Raw genomic sequence first — 16105 nt, 5'->3', positions numbered from 1 at the left:
TGCATGTTTCAGGAAAGAAAGTACTTAATTACAGCTTTTGTCACATGACTAGCAGGTCCTGATAACCAAGTTACTTTTGAAATTTTAATACATTTTTTTCATACACTGTTTAATTAGCTTATTTTTTAGGTTTATTGGACCATACCTTGATGACTCCTTTAAGGAGTTTTAGGGATTTAACATAGTAAATTCAACTGCAAAACTGTTGAGGAAAAAAGTCACAGTATTTTCTGTGTATGTTACTTTTTGTTCTCTATCTGTGACTTCCTGCAATCATTGTGTAGCTCTTCTAAGCTTTACCAGGCTGAGGAGGACCTAACCTGTTATTTTTATATCTAATATATTAATAATGTACCATGTGTTTTCTAGCAGAGAGCTGCTTAGGAGTAGGATATAGGGAGCCATGTTTATTTTTCCCCCATATTTAAATATATCTAGCAAATACTAAGATATTTATGGTTTAGCTCTAGAGCAGGAGAAAATAATTTTCTTCACTGTCTTTCCTTTCCTTACAGAGCATAAAAATGGTAGCCAGAAGTGGTTCAAATAAGAGAAGTTTTCTCATCTAATTTGTGTTTGTGGGCTGTTTTTGAATCCAGCTTGTGCAGTAGTTCGTGGCATGTTTTGTTTTGATTTTTTACTAGTTTGACTGTTAGAGATGGTATTTTCATCTCAAGAATACAGAGATCATTACTTGAATTTCTTTTGATTCATGGAATTTTTCTATTTTTTTTTTTTTTAAAGAGACCAAACGAGTTACTTCTAGAATCATTGAAGTGTTTTCATATATCTTATGATTTCAGAGGGATTTTAGTGTGCACTTCCTTCTAACCCCAAGTCTTTATGTAACTGTGAGGTCTAAAACATGTTCTTTAAAAGAGAGACCCAGGAGATTGTCATGAAGTTGTTGATAAAGGTGAGAGAGGGCAGGGGAGGAGTGGAGTATCATAGGAATTGCAATAGAATATAGGAACTAACAACTTCTGCTTTTCATTTTGATTCTTACTGACGCAAACTAAACCAGTCAGACCTTTCTGTTCTAAGATAATTCATGGCAAAAAGAGGATATAATCTCTTGTGTTCCTTACAAGGGATCATTTTCCCAAATGTTTCTTTTTGTTGTGCAGCAAGTTTTCAGTTGCCTTTATTTTCTTTTGGAATTTTTGCTTTTTAAATGGAAAATGTTGCTTGGCACAGGTTCCATTAGCATCAGAGGCTTCCTGCTCTCAGAACTGGCCTCTGTTTTATGGCTAATATCACTTCTAAAACAGGTGAATATAAAAGCCTTATACCAAAGCCTTAGGAACTAATGTGATTTTGTGCAGAAAGGAGAATTAAATTTCTCTTTGTACCATGTAGAAAGGACTTATATTCTTATACTATAGCTAATTTCAGTAGAATGTAGCAACAATAGCCATAGTTTACCTGGGAAGCAACTTTAACAGAACCCACCTGACAAAGAGCAGTTCCTTCTCCTTTTCAGACTTCAGCAATGTTTCTCTCTTGCAAGCATGCAACAGTGTCAGGGTGTTAGCAAGATTCTGCTGCACTGGAAGTCCACCTCTCCTGGACAGTAAAAAACCTTAAAACCACCCAAGTTTCTGCTAACACTTTGCTCTTTCCTACCCTGAGATCCTGAAGTCAGACTTAAATTTTTCCAGTTACAGGCAGTTTGATAGGAGGTATTTGTTTCAAATGTATCCCAGAATTTTATCTGTAAGCCTAAGCTTTTGGTAGGTCCTAGCTGCAGCATTACCTCTGCTCCAGAAAAAGCATGTTTAGCATTTATTCTTAGTAAATGTTAGTATGCGCTGTTTGTAATTTCTACTGTGTTGCTTTGGTCATGTGGTGTTTGTAGCTGTTAGTCAAAAAGTTGGTTGATAAGTCACCCTGATTTGTAGTTTCATCCTCTTCAGCAAGAGTTTGCCATTAAAATTACTTTCATGTAGAACACTTGGACTTGAAACTTCAACTTTAGTTCAGACTTTGAGGCATTAGCTTACAAACCAAAACCAAACAGATTTAATGAAGACTCTTGGCTTTCCGTAATAGACAGCAAGTGTGATCTGCCTAACATTCAGGGAAAAAATTCGTTGAGCTTGTTGCTGAAAGAGGGGAAAAAATAACATGCCAGCTGTTGCCATCATATGCTGGACATCTTAATCCAGCAGGCAGTGTTTTGATGGGATACTGGTGAAAATATTGCAGAATAAATAAGACAATAAAGAGAACAGAACAATACTGATAAACCTACTGTAGTGTGTGTGAGAGGAGGACAGATGATATAAGTCAACCTGACTCTTACCTGTGGGTTATACACCTGGTCTTAAGGCAAATAGTGCAACTGATCTCTGTTTCTTCTTTTAAGATGACAAGGAGAAAGGAGAGGGAGGGAGAAGAAGAAAAGGAAAAAAAAATTATTTCAGTCACCCAGTTTGGCAAAGAGTTCTTAATTTCTCAGGAAGGCCAAAGATGTTGCAGTATATCACTTTACCACCCTGTTCTTTGTTGTTGAGGCAGATGTGAGAGCAGAACAATATCTCACTGGATTTTTTTTTTTTAATTATTATTCTTTCTGAATGAGTAAAACACTGATAAAAGGGGAATCTTCCTGGGTTTACTGAGAACATTGACAGTACACTATTTCCCTTTAAACGAAAAAAGCACCTTTTCATACTTATCACTAAGACTGCATCAGTTTCAGAGTTTCACAGTATGTTTGGGGTTGGAAGGGACCTCAAAAGACCACCTAGTCCAATCCCCCTGCTGGAGCAGGAACGCCTAGGTGAGGTCGCACAGGAACGTGTCCAGGTGGGTTTTGAATGTCTGCAGAGAAGGAGACTCCACAACCTCCCTGGGCAGCCTGTTCCAGTGCTCCGTCACCCTCACTGAGAAGAAGTTTTTTCTCAAATTTAGGTGGAACCTCTTGTGTTCCAGCTTGATCCCATTACCCCTTGTCCTATCATTGTTTGCCACCGAGAAGAGCCTGGCTCCATCCTCATGGCACTCACCCTTTATATATTTATAAACATTAATAAGGTCACCCCTCAGTCTCCTCTTCTCCAAACTAAGGAGACCCAGCTCCCTCAGCCTTTCTTCGTAAGGGAGGTGCTCCACTCCCTTAATCATCTTCGTTGCCCTTCGTTTCTGGGATTATGAGTTAAATACAACTGCTATTGTCAAAATAGGACTGCATTTCATGATCTAGTCTATAATATGCAAACCTGTGTGAGGACTGGTGGAAAAACATTTAAGCGGGGAACAGATTTTGATATTTTTCTCCTAAAAAACATGGTCAGTCACTAGCTGTTGTTTGCTCTGAAGTGTGTGCAAATATTATGTACGCATATAATTTTTTTATGTACAAAGCATTAATTTGCTGTTTTTTCCAGATAGTATTTTGTTAGCTCCTAGCTATCCTAGGTAGTTAATGGTATCCTACTTAGTCATTACTAAGAGTATTCTAATAAACAGCAGTAAGCCCAAATGTGCTTAGGTTAAGACATCAACAGCAGTGTGTGAGCATCAAAGCTAAAACTTTCCTTTACATAAATGTGCGTCGTGATGCACTTCTGAAATAATTTCTGAGGAGGAAAAATCTGTTAGTGATAAAATTACTGTATGGACTCCGTTTTGGCTAATTTGGAAATGTTATTTCCAATGTGGTAATGACTATAGGATTCTTATATTTCGAGAAATCTACAACTGCCTGTTCAGTCTGAGCAAAGCATTTAGTCACTTGCATATATTCAGTGAGGGCCACAGAAGGGACACATTTTCCTGAATATAACCACAGAGTGCAAATATTGTGCCCTAAATAACACACCAGTTACAGTAAATGTCAGTAGAGGGAGTTTTTCTGACTTTGATTTAGTAAGAACCTACAGCAAAGCCAGCTGTTAACACTTCTTAACTGCTTGTTATTGTGAAGGGGAGAGCATCATTTCTGCACACTTTTGTCTTTTGGTTTAAAGAGATAAACAATTTTTCAAGCACTTCCCAACAGGTGCAGATTCACAGTATTAGCTGTATTGGACTCTTTTCTGCTTTTTTGTGTGTTTGTACTGAATTTGCTAGCTCTTCTTGTTAAGTTCTTCTAGGAAAAATCTGACACTTGCCTTGGAAAAACATCATCAAAGACAAACAGAATTAATTTCAAGTTAGCTGAGGAGGCCTTCAAGTGTGAGCTTAGCATGAAGATAAACAGTCTGCATTCATATGTCTCTGTATAAATCATTTTAGTTATTTGTCACAAACATGGACAGAATTAATAAAAGTGGATGAAACAGTGATAAATAGAACAAACTAATATTTTGTCAGCCCAGTCTTCTTTTGTAAATCAAGACGGTTTCCAATAGTTGCCATTTTCTGCATAAGGCAGCTTGTCCTGCTCTAGCACACAGCTTTTTGAATGATGGAGGAGACTGGGCAATTAAATAAAAATTACTTTGAAATTCTTCAGGCAATGGTTTTCAGCTATAGCCTTTGAGGGTTTTTGCAAGGCCAAAAATATGTATCTGCAAATGGTATTTTACAGGTGAAAATCTGGATGCCCGAGTCAATTTGCTTGGTTGCCAGTATGCATGTTGAACTGCAGGCCAGCGTACAATTTCAAAATTGCAGATGTTGAGAACAGTTACCAATGCATTCAAATTGGCAGATAATACAGTAGGGAGTCCAGTCAGTGGTGACAGGCAGGTGTATTTCCCTATGATCGTGTATTTTGGGGCAACTGCAGTTCTAAAGAGGAAGTTTTCACAACACTACTTGTTCCTGGGAAATAAGTAGGTGCTGACAATGGTCTTATATGTATGATCATTTGCATTAGTTCTAGATGTTTCTACTTATTCTTTTTTGCTAATATGTAAGTACGCTTAAAATGTAATATTTTGAATGGGAAATCATGAATGGGATAAACTGTTTTTTGTTTGTTAGTTTTATAACACAGGGAAATCATTATTTGACTGAAGCAAGATAAGTATTTTTTCAATAAAAGCAGATGTATTGGAGCATATGGAGGGTGCTTTTGCGGTAGAATTTAATGGTATGTATTTCTGATTTTGTGGGAGTAGATACATAGTCCTATTTTTGGCATTGTCACCTTCAGTGTTGTTTTGTTTTTTTCATTCCTTTTTCAGTTGCTGAATTCTATGAACTAGTGTTTCAAGACTAGCTTTTCACTAGTTATTCTGAAGTGTAGTTTTTCAGGATAGACACCTGCATTACAGCAGAAGTCATATGCAACAATCTCTTGAGGAAAAAGGTGTGGAAAGGTGGAAGACGACAGTGAAACATTGAACATACCATGTGTTTCATTTCTTTCATGTAAAGTAATAAAAAAAAAGATCAGAATAAAATCCACAGTTCTTTCCATGCTTTTGTGTAGTCAAGGTCCTTTGTGCACTTGAAGTCCTTACATGCAGAGGCTGAAACATGTCCAGCCCTTCAGATGAAGGGAAGATACATGATATTTTATTTAAGCACAAAAGATGATTTGCATTTTCATTCTCTTACACTTGTCTTTCTTCTCCATTTATAGCTTCTGCAATCTCAGATAATGGAAGGAGATCCTGTCTAAAGCTCAAGGTCTTTGTGCGACCAGCAAGTAAGTTCTTCAGATCAAGCTTTTGAGGGTGGCTTTGTAGCGCATGCTTTAATGTGTGGTCTAGTAAACAGCCATAAATATATATATATTTTTTTACTGTTAAATCTTTTGCAACTGTTGTACAGCAACATTTGTGTTATGATTTTCATCATATTTTCTTATCATTTTTCATAAAGCTTTGTTCTAATTACATGGCAGTTGCTAACTTGTTTCTTAAACTGTTGTACAAATGGACAACATTTGTTGTACAAAATGGACTGTCATTTGGACAAGTGCCACAGGCTTTAAAATATGAATATGCTTAATTACATATAGTAAATAGAGAGAAAAAAGAGAGAAACAAAGGAAAGTGGGGAGTTTAAGGGTGTCTCACTAACGTATTTGGCTGTTATCTCTATTTTTGTTATAGACAGCTGTATGAAAACTATAGGTGTTCATGATCGTGTTTTCGATGTTAACGACAAAGTAGAAAATTCATTAGAACCAGCAGGTTAGTATGCTTAGAGAATCTCTTTTAACAAATCCGTCTATCTCTGGCGTTTCAATACTTTTTCTCCTTTTCTCTCTGCATGCTTTGCATGGTACAACTGCTCTGCTTTTACACATTCCTAGCAGTGCTAATATCTCTTCTGGTATATTTTCTGTATCCTTGTTTAATGCAGGAGAGGAAAAATATTACCAATAGTACTTTTTTTTTTTTTTTTTTTGGGGTGACATAGTTTAATAAATTACAGTGTGTGCCAGTATAAAATTTTCACCAATATCCTGAAGTCACTTGCCCAACCAAGCCAAACACCCAACATGTTGGCAAGACACTCTGTTTACTAAGTGGGCCCAAAGTAAATGGGCACACTTCATTTATTATGCGGTTTTAAAAGACTTCCAGAAAAACAGAATCACTGCTTGTTTAATGCTAGTGCATGACACAGGCATGCAACTGACAGACCTATTGTTTAAATAAGAAGTTAGTCCTTTGAAATGATATACAGTTGTATTTATATTTGTTTAGGCAAAATATTTTTATGGATGAACATACACGCACACACATATGTATATGAATTCCTATCCCATTTTTATTGAAGCAGATTTAAGTTGCGGGTGGGGATTTTCTGTGTTCCCCGACAGCTTCCCCCCCCGCAAACACTGCCTTGAGAATAAGAATAATGCTTGCTGTGATAAGCCCTTTATCTGCCCACGGCAAAGTTGCATTAACCTCTACCATCAATCAAACTGATATTTCTTTATATGGAAAGTACATGTGTATTGTTTGTACAGCTCACGTTTATGACAGATAGAATCATGTTTAGTTCTAGGTGTGTGAGTAATCCCACCAACTTCAGTGGGATGGCTCATGACATTAAGATTAGGTGGGTATGTAGGAAAAGTATTTGCAATGCTAGTATTACCTGCTTTTTTTATACGTACCTACACACTGCTCATACATTGTTCTATTCAAGCCTTAATAATTAAAATAGACTGTTAAATCAACAAATTATACCAGAAAAAAATTACACACATATCATTCAGTACATACCCTGAACAACAGATTACCAAGATCTCTTTTTTTGTCTTCGTTATGCTATTTGAAAGAGACTTCCCTTATCCTATGAAGCAACATACAATGTTTTGTTCCGTGTTATTTGCAGTTTCTTTAACTAAAAGTCACTATTTTTACAGAACCATAAATAAGGCTTTCACAAGTTATGCAGTTTGAATTATTTACGTGTGGATACATGATAGTTTTTATTATTGTTCTTTAAGAGGATTTTCAGGACTCTCCTAAAAATTTTGGTCTTGAGAATCAAAGATGTTCTCTAAGGAGATCTAGATGCAAGGAGAGTGCATTTACAGTAAATATATTTATATATTTATTAACAGTATGCTTCTACAGAAAGCATTAGGATGATCTTTCCATGTCTCTAGAAACCTATGAATCTAGAAACTCATTGCACTTTTTTATGTTTTGTGGTTTGGTGAACACAAACTATTTAATTTATATTTCTCCTGTTATTGGTTTGCAAAAGAGATCATCTGAGTAATAAACGCCTGATTTTAGTGAACTCACTGAGAACTTCTTTTTCAGCCATGCTGCTCACTTCCCATTCAATGGCTGTACCTAACTAGAATCATCACAGAAACATATCATCAGAAAGCAGCATGCAAAACAGGGAACCAAATTCGTACAAAGGGCATCCTGCAGTCTGAGAGGAAATGCTATATGTATTACTGAGAGGAAATAATAGCTTTAATGAGAATGTTTGGTACTAAAAAGTTTCCACTCCCAGCATCTGTGTATATTTGCATTATTTGGACCAGTCACCAGTCACCCAGCCATTCCCAGATCTGCCAACTGCTGTCACACTTTTCTGTCATTAGGCCGTTAGACAGCTTGCTGCATGTGATTTGTGTCATGTACTAATTTACCTGCCCCTAGTGTGCATCTGCTGCTTCTATGCTCTCCCGTAACCTGCCACTGTCTTCTTCCGCAGTAGACAGGAGAACTGGGAGGCAGGAGGGTCATGTTCAGCAGATTGCTTACTGTCACCTTTCTTTTAAAAATCACCATTTGTGTCATTCTTGAACCCTTGTAATTTCACTGGTTTTGTTCAAGAATTTGTAGGAAACGGTCTATAGAAATCACACTTGTTTCAGAATTGAAGAAGCTGACTGGTCCTATTCTTGTCCTCCCTTCTCTTCGTCATTATTAATAAAATTAAAAAGTCCCCAAACAAGAATTGTAGCTGTGCATATCTGGAAAAATTATACCTGAAGCATATGATGTAAAGCTATGTGATCTGGAAAACACATGACTGACAAAATAATTTTTTTCTAAGTACTGCTCTTCAGTCTTTAGCAGTGACCTTCCAGATTGTGCTCAGAAATTATGTCCTCTTCATCGCTTGCCTTCAGTGTTTAAAATATAGCAAAACCTTTTTCCTAAGCATTAAAGATTGTGCAGTGTCGTAACTGCACCTCTAAGGAAAATCATATTTGTAAACTGATTTTGAGAACTGCAGATGAATTGTATGCTGTATTATATAAGTACAGAGTCCTTGGGACTGCTTTGACAGAAAACCCAGATGATTTCTTGAAAGGAACCCTTTAATGTTACATGAAAATTAATTCTCCTGTGAAGAATGACTATAAAAATGACATCATAGAAGATCTCCATGTTTTTCATGTTAGAGAAATAATCTTCTTAGTTTGGGGCTTTTTTGTCAAGTTTTCTTAGCAGTAGCAAATGTTCCAGTTGTGGCAGTAGCTGATAGTCAAAGAGAATGGGGATTTATTACTGCTCTACAGTAGTTCTGCCCTATTGTATTTTAACGTTGACTCATGGATGTAATTAAGACAAAACTGTTAACTTGAAATACTGCAATTTCAGGCTTATTTGCAATTCTATTGATGATGCAAGAGGTAGAAGGTAATGCACATCACTCTGCATTCACTGAAATTCTTATATTCCTTTGGAATAATTCTAGATGAAAAATATTAGGACCTGGGAGGGTCTTCCTGCTATACATGGTGAGAAGTTGTAAATGAAGTCATTCCAGTCCATCTTTCCCACTGACATCAGTGGGACTTTCATCTGATGATGTCCCTTTTATACAGATGTGAAGATATTTACAGTTGATCAGTGCTTATTTTTGATACTTTTACCTTGAGCAGCACTGAAAAACTGTTGATAGGCTTTATGCAACTCTAGCATCAATTAGTGTTGGAAAAAAACATGATAGATTGCTAAACCAGTTTACTGTGCATCTTGCTGTGTAACTGAACTGGGGATGAAGAGCCTATTAAATTATGCTAAGTGCTCTACCTGCTTATGTGCTGTCAAAGATATGAAGGGGAGGGAGCTTCTTTCTAGCTAAAGCTAAGTAACGTGAAAGACTCCATGCCGATATGTCACGGTGATCCCAGTGTCCTGACTCCTGCTTCCTTTAGTGCCTTTAATTGGAATCGCACAGCACACACCCAGTGTAATCCTGGCAGTGCAATTTGTTGAGATGGGAACTATGAGACAGATTCATCATAGATATGTTGACACCTCTTATAAAATGGGGGAGCTTATTACACTAAGTGGTGAGTTACTGTTAATTTTCCTGGAGACTTAGGCACTCTAAAAGAAGTTACTAATACATTTTGAGGCCACTTCACTCTTTCTAAAAAGTTTTAGCATTCACTTACTACTAAGAATATTCAAACCCAATTTTGCCTTTTTATGGCAAGCATCAGACAGATTACTTTTATAGTAGCCGAATTGGATAGCTGTGGATATGGAAGGCTCTGCAGAGAAAAATGTAACACCGATAACAACACTGAAGTCAAGTTTGACTTTAGCTGCCCTTTTTATTTATGGTGCAAGCTGTGGCTTTAAGGCTGATCTTTAGTTTACAAAATCTAACAAGAGTTTTATTCGGTATCATAAATTCAGTGTTTTCTACTGTTTTCTCTTCTGCCACTAATTCATAAGCATGTTTTCCCGACTCAGCAGTGTTTTTTTTCATTAGTTTTAGCAGTGTATATGTAAATCTGTAATTTGTGTGCCATGAAAGGTAGTCTGTTACCTATGAGGTTTTCCAGGTTGAGTATGTATTCCACAAAACTAGAGATTGTCATATGTTAGCATTTAAAATTCTGTTTCAGGAAAGGGAGACAGGTCATAAATCCCCTGCATATCCCCAAATGCAGTATACTTCAGTGGAAATTTTATGTATGGAAGCGGAGTATATGATTTGGCTTACAGGCTGTTGTTTCAAATTCAGGAGTCAAAATCTGTAACTCACTAAGGGGATTAACTGCAAAATTAATTCTGAGCATGTGCAACTTCAAGCCCTTTCAAAAATAAAATGTTTTTATTTAGCTGCCTCACTATTACCATTGCTATCTAATGAGCCATCCAAAGCTAGAACTACATGGTTTTATTGTAGGAAGAATCTTTCATTCCTCAATCTGCTGATAGCAGGCTTAGTTTCTGCTCTCTGGTCTTCAGTGGGAGTTTTGCCAGTAAGAAATGCAGGACTTGGGCCCAAGTTGGTTATATAATTACGTATGACACGCTTGTGAAAGTCAATGACAGTGCAAGGTTCATTGCCCTATTTCATAAAGACACCGAAATCTACTTAGAGTTGTAGGCTCATTGAGAGTTTATTAAGGATGCAAAATCTCATTGGAATGTATGCTTTCTGTTTGAACAGATGATACCGTACATGAGTCAGCCGAGCCATCCCGTGGTGAGAATGCTGCACAGACACCAAGGATACCCAGTTGGCTTTTGGCAACTCTATTGTTCCTCCTGGCAATGCTTTTGATATTATAGCACAGTATGCTCCGGCAACCTGTCGCAGAAAATATCAGGGTCTTGGAACATCAAAGATCCACCTAACTGCTCATCCCAGGAAAGGGACTTTATTGTTTTTGCAGATGTCAAATTGTTATTTTTTCCTTTTTCCCTTTTCTTCTCCCTTTGAGTCTGAACTCAGCAAAAATTTGAAGGGGATAATTAGCTTCAGCACCCATCCCTACCTACCCTTTGACTTTCTAAACCCCTCCATATAAATAAAAGGACTCCAAATGAAAATGCCAAACTGTAACAGTGACACTAGTGATTCTTATTTTCCTCTGCATTCTCCTTTAAGAAGTCACCTCTGTTAGCTCACTGTGTCATCCATATGTGGACAAGGAAGAATAGTGACAGATGCAGTCAGTGAAGGATAAAGTGAGGAAAGCCTGAGAGAGTTTTTCTCTCCAATACAATATTTATGCCTTTTCATTCAGCACTGTAAGATGATCATGCAAGGCATCGTATCACCATGTCAGGACTGAAGGGGAAATAGTAAGAATAGATATAACACCATTTCCTCCCGGAGTTTCTGATGAACAGATTTCTGAAAGTGAAAGACATTGTTTCTTACAGGACTGTCTTGAAGCATCTATGACAGTAAAATTTGTGCTCACAAGTAGAAACACTGTCTTTGGTGAGAGGAAGAAGTTAGTATTTAGGAATGTTAGCACACAGCAGGCGAAGTCAAATTTAGGAAACTTCACTGGGGTAGTGAGTGCCTCTGTTATTTCGTTTTAAGGGGATAATGCACACCGGATTATTTTATTTTAAAACAAATCACCGTGGTGCTACAATTTTTTTCTTGAAATGCAGAGGCACTTTCGAGAACAAAGTGACCTTCCCCCACACTGACTTAGTAGCTGATAGCCTTGGATGCTGCTCTGAGTGTTAAAACATGCAAAGAGATTACATCAGTGGCCAGAGGAAAAGTTTTAGGAACATGGGTTTTCCAGTGTGCTCTTGATTTGTCTCTCCTGCAAGTTCCTCAATCATGGGAATAAACCACATGTAGAAGAAGCCAGGACAGTCTAGTAGCATTGTGTGGTGAGGGGAAAGAAAAGAAGTGTGGAACACAAATTCAAGTGTTGAATTTTTTTATCTTTTCCCCTTCCAGCACAGTTTGTAGAGTAGAGGAAACATGTTTATCAGCCAGAGGTAAACTAGATGGGCTCCCAAAGACTTAACAAACTATTTTTTTAAGAATCCACTAGAATAGAAAATACATTATTTAGATATACTTTATGCTGAAAGTGAGTATATATGCTTGTCCTATTTAAACATGTGAGAGAAATGGTAACCCTTGATGCGATTAGGAAATAGGGCTGTCTTGTTTGATGGAATTAGGAGTGACCCTGTTGAAGGAATATGAACCTTGTCTAACATAGAACTTTAGAACGTCATTTGCCAGGAAGTCCAAGCTTTGGGGTATTTTTTGACTAGGCTACCATGAGATTTGACCTACTAAGTATAATCAGGGAAATACCAGACAAAGACTGAAACAGAGCTTTTCTAACAAAAACTGTGATAATTATGTTAAATGTGAAACAAAATATAAGAGCGCATTTAAATGAAACAAGGCTTTTCTGTATTAATTCTGAAGAAAACTTCTGCCGCAACAGAATTGGGTAATACTGTTAATGGACAGCACTTTGTGGGCATTGCTTTAATGAAAAAAAGTTTTCCAGAAGTTGAAGCAGCCCACTGTTCAGAAAAAGGACGAAAGGGGGAAATAAATTTAAGATGTAAAGGGAGGTTTTATGCATGCTATACTATGATCTGGGCTTGCCTGATATCATACAACATGATCATTAATGCAGGGCCTGTGCTTATAGGAGGAATGTGGGAAATTTCCTCTAGTGTGAAGTGGACACAGTAAAGATACACAGTTCAAATGGTGAAAAGAAGTCGTCATCTCATTACAGGCTATCTGGTACTTTTCTCTCTTTAATGTGGATGTGCTTGGTACACACTAATACTTCCTGTAGGTGGGAATTAAAAAGCTTTGGGTGAGGTGAGCTTAATCAGAATGCACCTTATCAAATGGATTATTAACCAGACTACAGCTAGTATTGCATGATAGGTAACCATAGTAAAATGACTCATAGCGGTTGCAAGCAGTCATACCAGTAGCGCCAATTTCAGGTAGAAATGGTGACTTCATTTTTCATCCTTTGTCTCTGAATGATGTCAGAGTTCAAGATGTATGTTTTTCCACAGCAATTTTTTTTCACTGGTGTTACTCCTGGTGAAATTCAGCCCTTCATTTTATTACAGACCCCTACTGGGTGGACAAAGAATGACACGAGTGAGGCACCTGCAAGGCAGGTCCCTGCACTGCCTGGGTGGCTGGGAGCATACCAGATGCTGTCAGCTTGATACTTTATGGAATCAGGCAATCCCAGTCATACCAAGCGGATAAACGCTGATGGGCTTTGTGTTGCATTGCAAATCTCTGGATGCTTTCAATGCAGCTGTCGGTGCAAATTGAGGAGATTTCTGGTCCCTTCCCCTTCGTCTGCTCCAGCTCAAGTCTGAGGGACTGATTCTCCCTCAGCTTAGGTGGCTCACCCCCATGAGCTACACTCCTGTCTGCCGAGGGTATTGCAACGTGAAGCAAGGAAAATAGGGATCAGTCAGTTTAGTGGATACTGTGTATCCTTTAATAGACAAGGTAACATTTCGTGTTAGTTTAGAATATTGTTTTGTACTATACTTACTTGGATGGCAAAAGAAAGACAAGTAAAACTTTAAAGCTATGTTCTTTAAATTCTGTATTATTAGCAACCTCTGTTGTATATAGTGTTTGATAATAAAGTATTAATTTGATTCTTATGTCTTTTTGTAAGTGAGAACAATAGACTTTCAGGATATTAAAGTCACACGTCAATTACAAGACAGAGCTTTGAAGCATCAAGTGTGATCATGGCTGAGAACTGAGAGACAAGTGGCCATGACACTGCATCATACAGGACTCGTCTTTGAAAATCGTTCATCTGTTGCAAGACTTCACAATGTCAAAACCTGGAACAACATGACTTTTAATGATCAATGTTTTGTCCTCAGTGTTTAAAGGTCTGATGTTGGAGCCCTGTGATTTCTGTGTTAGTTTTGTTTTTTGAGTTTTTTTATCATGTTTGTTTCTAAAAATGCTTTGGGGATATGACAATTCTTCTGTTATTTTGTTTGTTTTTCCTTGTGTCATTTTGGTTTTCCTCCTGTTTTCCTTCTGGTTTTGTTTCCATTAATAGTTTTTTTCCGGAAAGGATCTTGCCAGTGTCATGTGCGATATATGTATGTATTGATTCCAAAAGAACTAGAAACAAATTTGGAAGGTACTGAGAGCAGATGAGTAGATCGTTTCCTTTCCTACATAATTGTGGAAGGAAAATGTTTGTATTTGTACCTGTTTATTCCTGCCCCTAACTCTCAAAACTGAACTTGATCCATTGCGTTCTGCAAGCAATGGCTCAGTCACTTTCAGAGGCTTAGAGTGTTACCTCTTCCCCTCCTTTCATTACACTTGGATTTTGTAATCTCCAGTTTTAATGTACAACTCTCCACACTTCTCTTCCCTCTTCCTGCCCTTCCTCCTCTCTCACCCCTCTCCCTTTTTAATTTGGAGCTGTGAATGGGCAGATCTGTTTCTGGTCTGGCATCACTGAGTTTTTCCCATGTATTCACCCTCGAGCTTCTCGGATGTGAGACAAATCTCCCTACAATAGGCTTGCTGCCATTGTCTGTACAGTTTAATAGATGCTGGCATGTCGGAGGTTACCCATGAGTCTGCGAAATCCGCTTTCCATGCTTACTCTTGACACCCCATTGAAGACACTCATTGTGTATGCATCTGGGTATGAAAGTCCAGCTCAGTGTGGTCCTGTGCTTGTACTGCCCTGCTTTGCAGTTTCTTTGCACTTATTCATTGAGTGCTGTTTTTGAAATGCTTACATTATATGAACCTAAAAGAAAATGTCCAAAAAAAACCCCACGAAATCCCTGCCCCATGAGGTCTGTATTTGTATATACACGTGTCTGTACAATTATACCTAAATAAAATTAAAGATTTTCATCATTTTAATTGGTTCTCTTAGACTTCATTTTTGTTCAATGAATTGCGTCTTTATCTTGGGGGTGTTTTGTACCCACCTTACATATTTTTGTGGAACAGAAACCAATGAGGAATGTGAATGGGAAAGTGTGAAGAATGCAGTGGGAACAATGACTGACTGACTAGAGCTGTAATTACCAACATCCTGGTTGGTCTAAAGCCTGGCTTTTCACTTTTCACCTTGTTTTAATGTGTTCATAGCTCTTCCAAATACTTAGGAGATTAAGGAACTATGTCAGTCAAGTGCTGGAGCATTACATGGTTTGCATCATCACCTTTGACCTGCTTTGGGCCTACTAAACAGTTTTCCTTACTCCCCTGGCTAACAGGTGGTTGTATAGTATAACTCTTGCTTCTTGAGGAATAGAGCCAGCCCCAGAGGTGTGCAAACAGGGCAGCTGCACACTGTGCCCCTGTACCCAGGGTGCTACTCTGACTGACAGTGACCTGGGATTGGTTTTGAAGTCTCAGTCATGTTTTTCTTTACAAAAGGGAGGAGAAGGGCTGAGAGCAGTGGAAGCCTCATGGATGGAAGTATTTGGGCAAGGGTGCCTCCTGAAGGGAAGCAAGCAACTGGCTGGCTGTTTTCCTCCTTCCTTTCAGCCCTGCCCTGAGAAGCTGATGTAGTGCCTCTAAAAATGCACAGGACTGGATTGAAGTCAACTTGTGTTTAGATCTGAAGTGGCTGTCTTTGGCAGTGCCCATGCACTAATCATATGATAGGTTTAACCTGAGAATTTAGGTCATTAAAGGTGGAGGACACATACCAAAACCTATAATACAGGCACTGTGCATTCAGAGCTCAGCTGTAATTATACCATGTTAGCATTAAACTCACTGAAAGCTTTTTATTACATTTAATTAGTTGACAGGGCAGCAAGTCCTAATTATAACTTAGTCTAACCTTCTTTACAAATGAGAAGTGACAGCTTGGTGAGAAGTGTTTGTGTGAGTATGTGATACAAAGAATTGATGCACCAGACATTTTTCCTTTGGAACTGTGATGTTACAACCAGGACAGGGTGGCACATGTTCAGTATGTCTTAAC

General features: G+C 38.0%; 1 protein-coding gene across 3 annotated transcripts in view; it reads left to right on the top strand.

The window, feature by feature from the left end:
- Positions 1-15006, top strand: part of EFNA5 (ephrin A5) — a 217390-nt gene extending 202384 nt beyond the window's left edge. The window contains exons 3-5 of one of the 3 annotated variants that reach the window (XM_082075422.1): positions 5540-5605; positions 6015-6095; positions 10804-15006. In XM_082075422.1, the coding sequence (XP_081931548.1) occupies positions 5540-5605; positions 6015-6095; positions 10804-10925 (269 nt within the window). In that variant the 3' untranslated portion in view covers positions 10926-15006. The remainder of the gene's footprint in view (positions 1-5539; positions 5606-6014; positions 6096-10803) is intronic. The other 2 variants (XM_082075424.1, XM_082075423.1) reach the window with 2 other exon arrangements.
- Positions 15007-16105: the final 1099 nt, after the last annotated feature.

The sequence above is a fragment of the Streptopelia decaocto genome, assembly GCF_964273445.1.
Source record: "Streptopelia decaocto genome assembly, chromosome: Z".
Lineage (NCBI taxonomy): Eukaryota > Metazoa > Chordata > Aves > Columbiformes > Columbidae > Streptopelia > Streptopelia decaocto.
The sequence above is the reverse complement of the archived record's forward strand: the minus strand, read 5'-3'. Positions and strand labels throughout refer to the sequence as shown.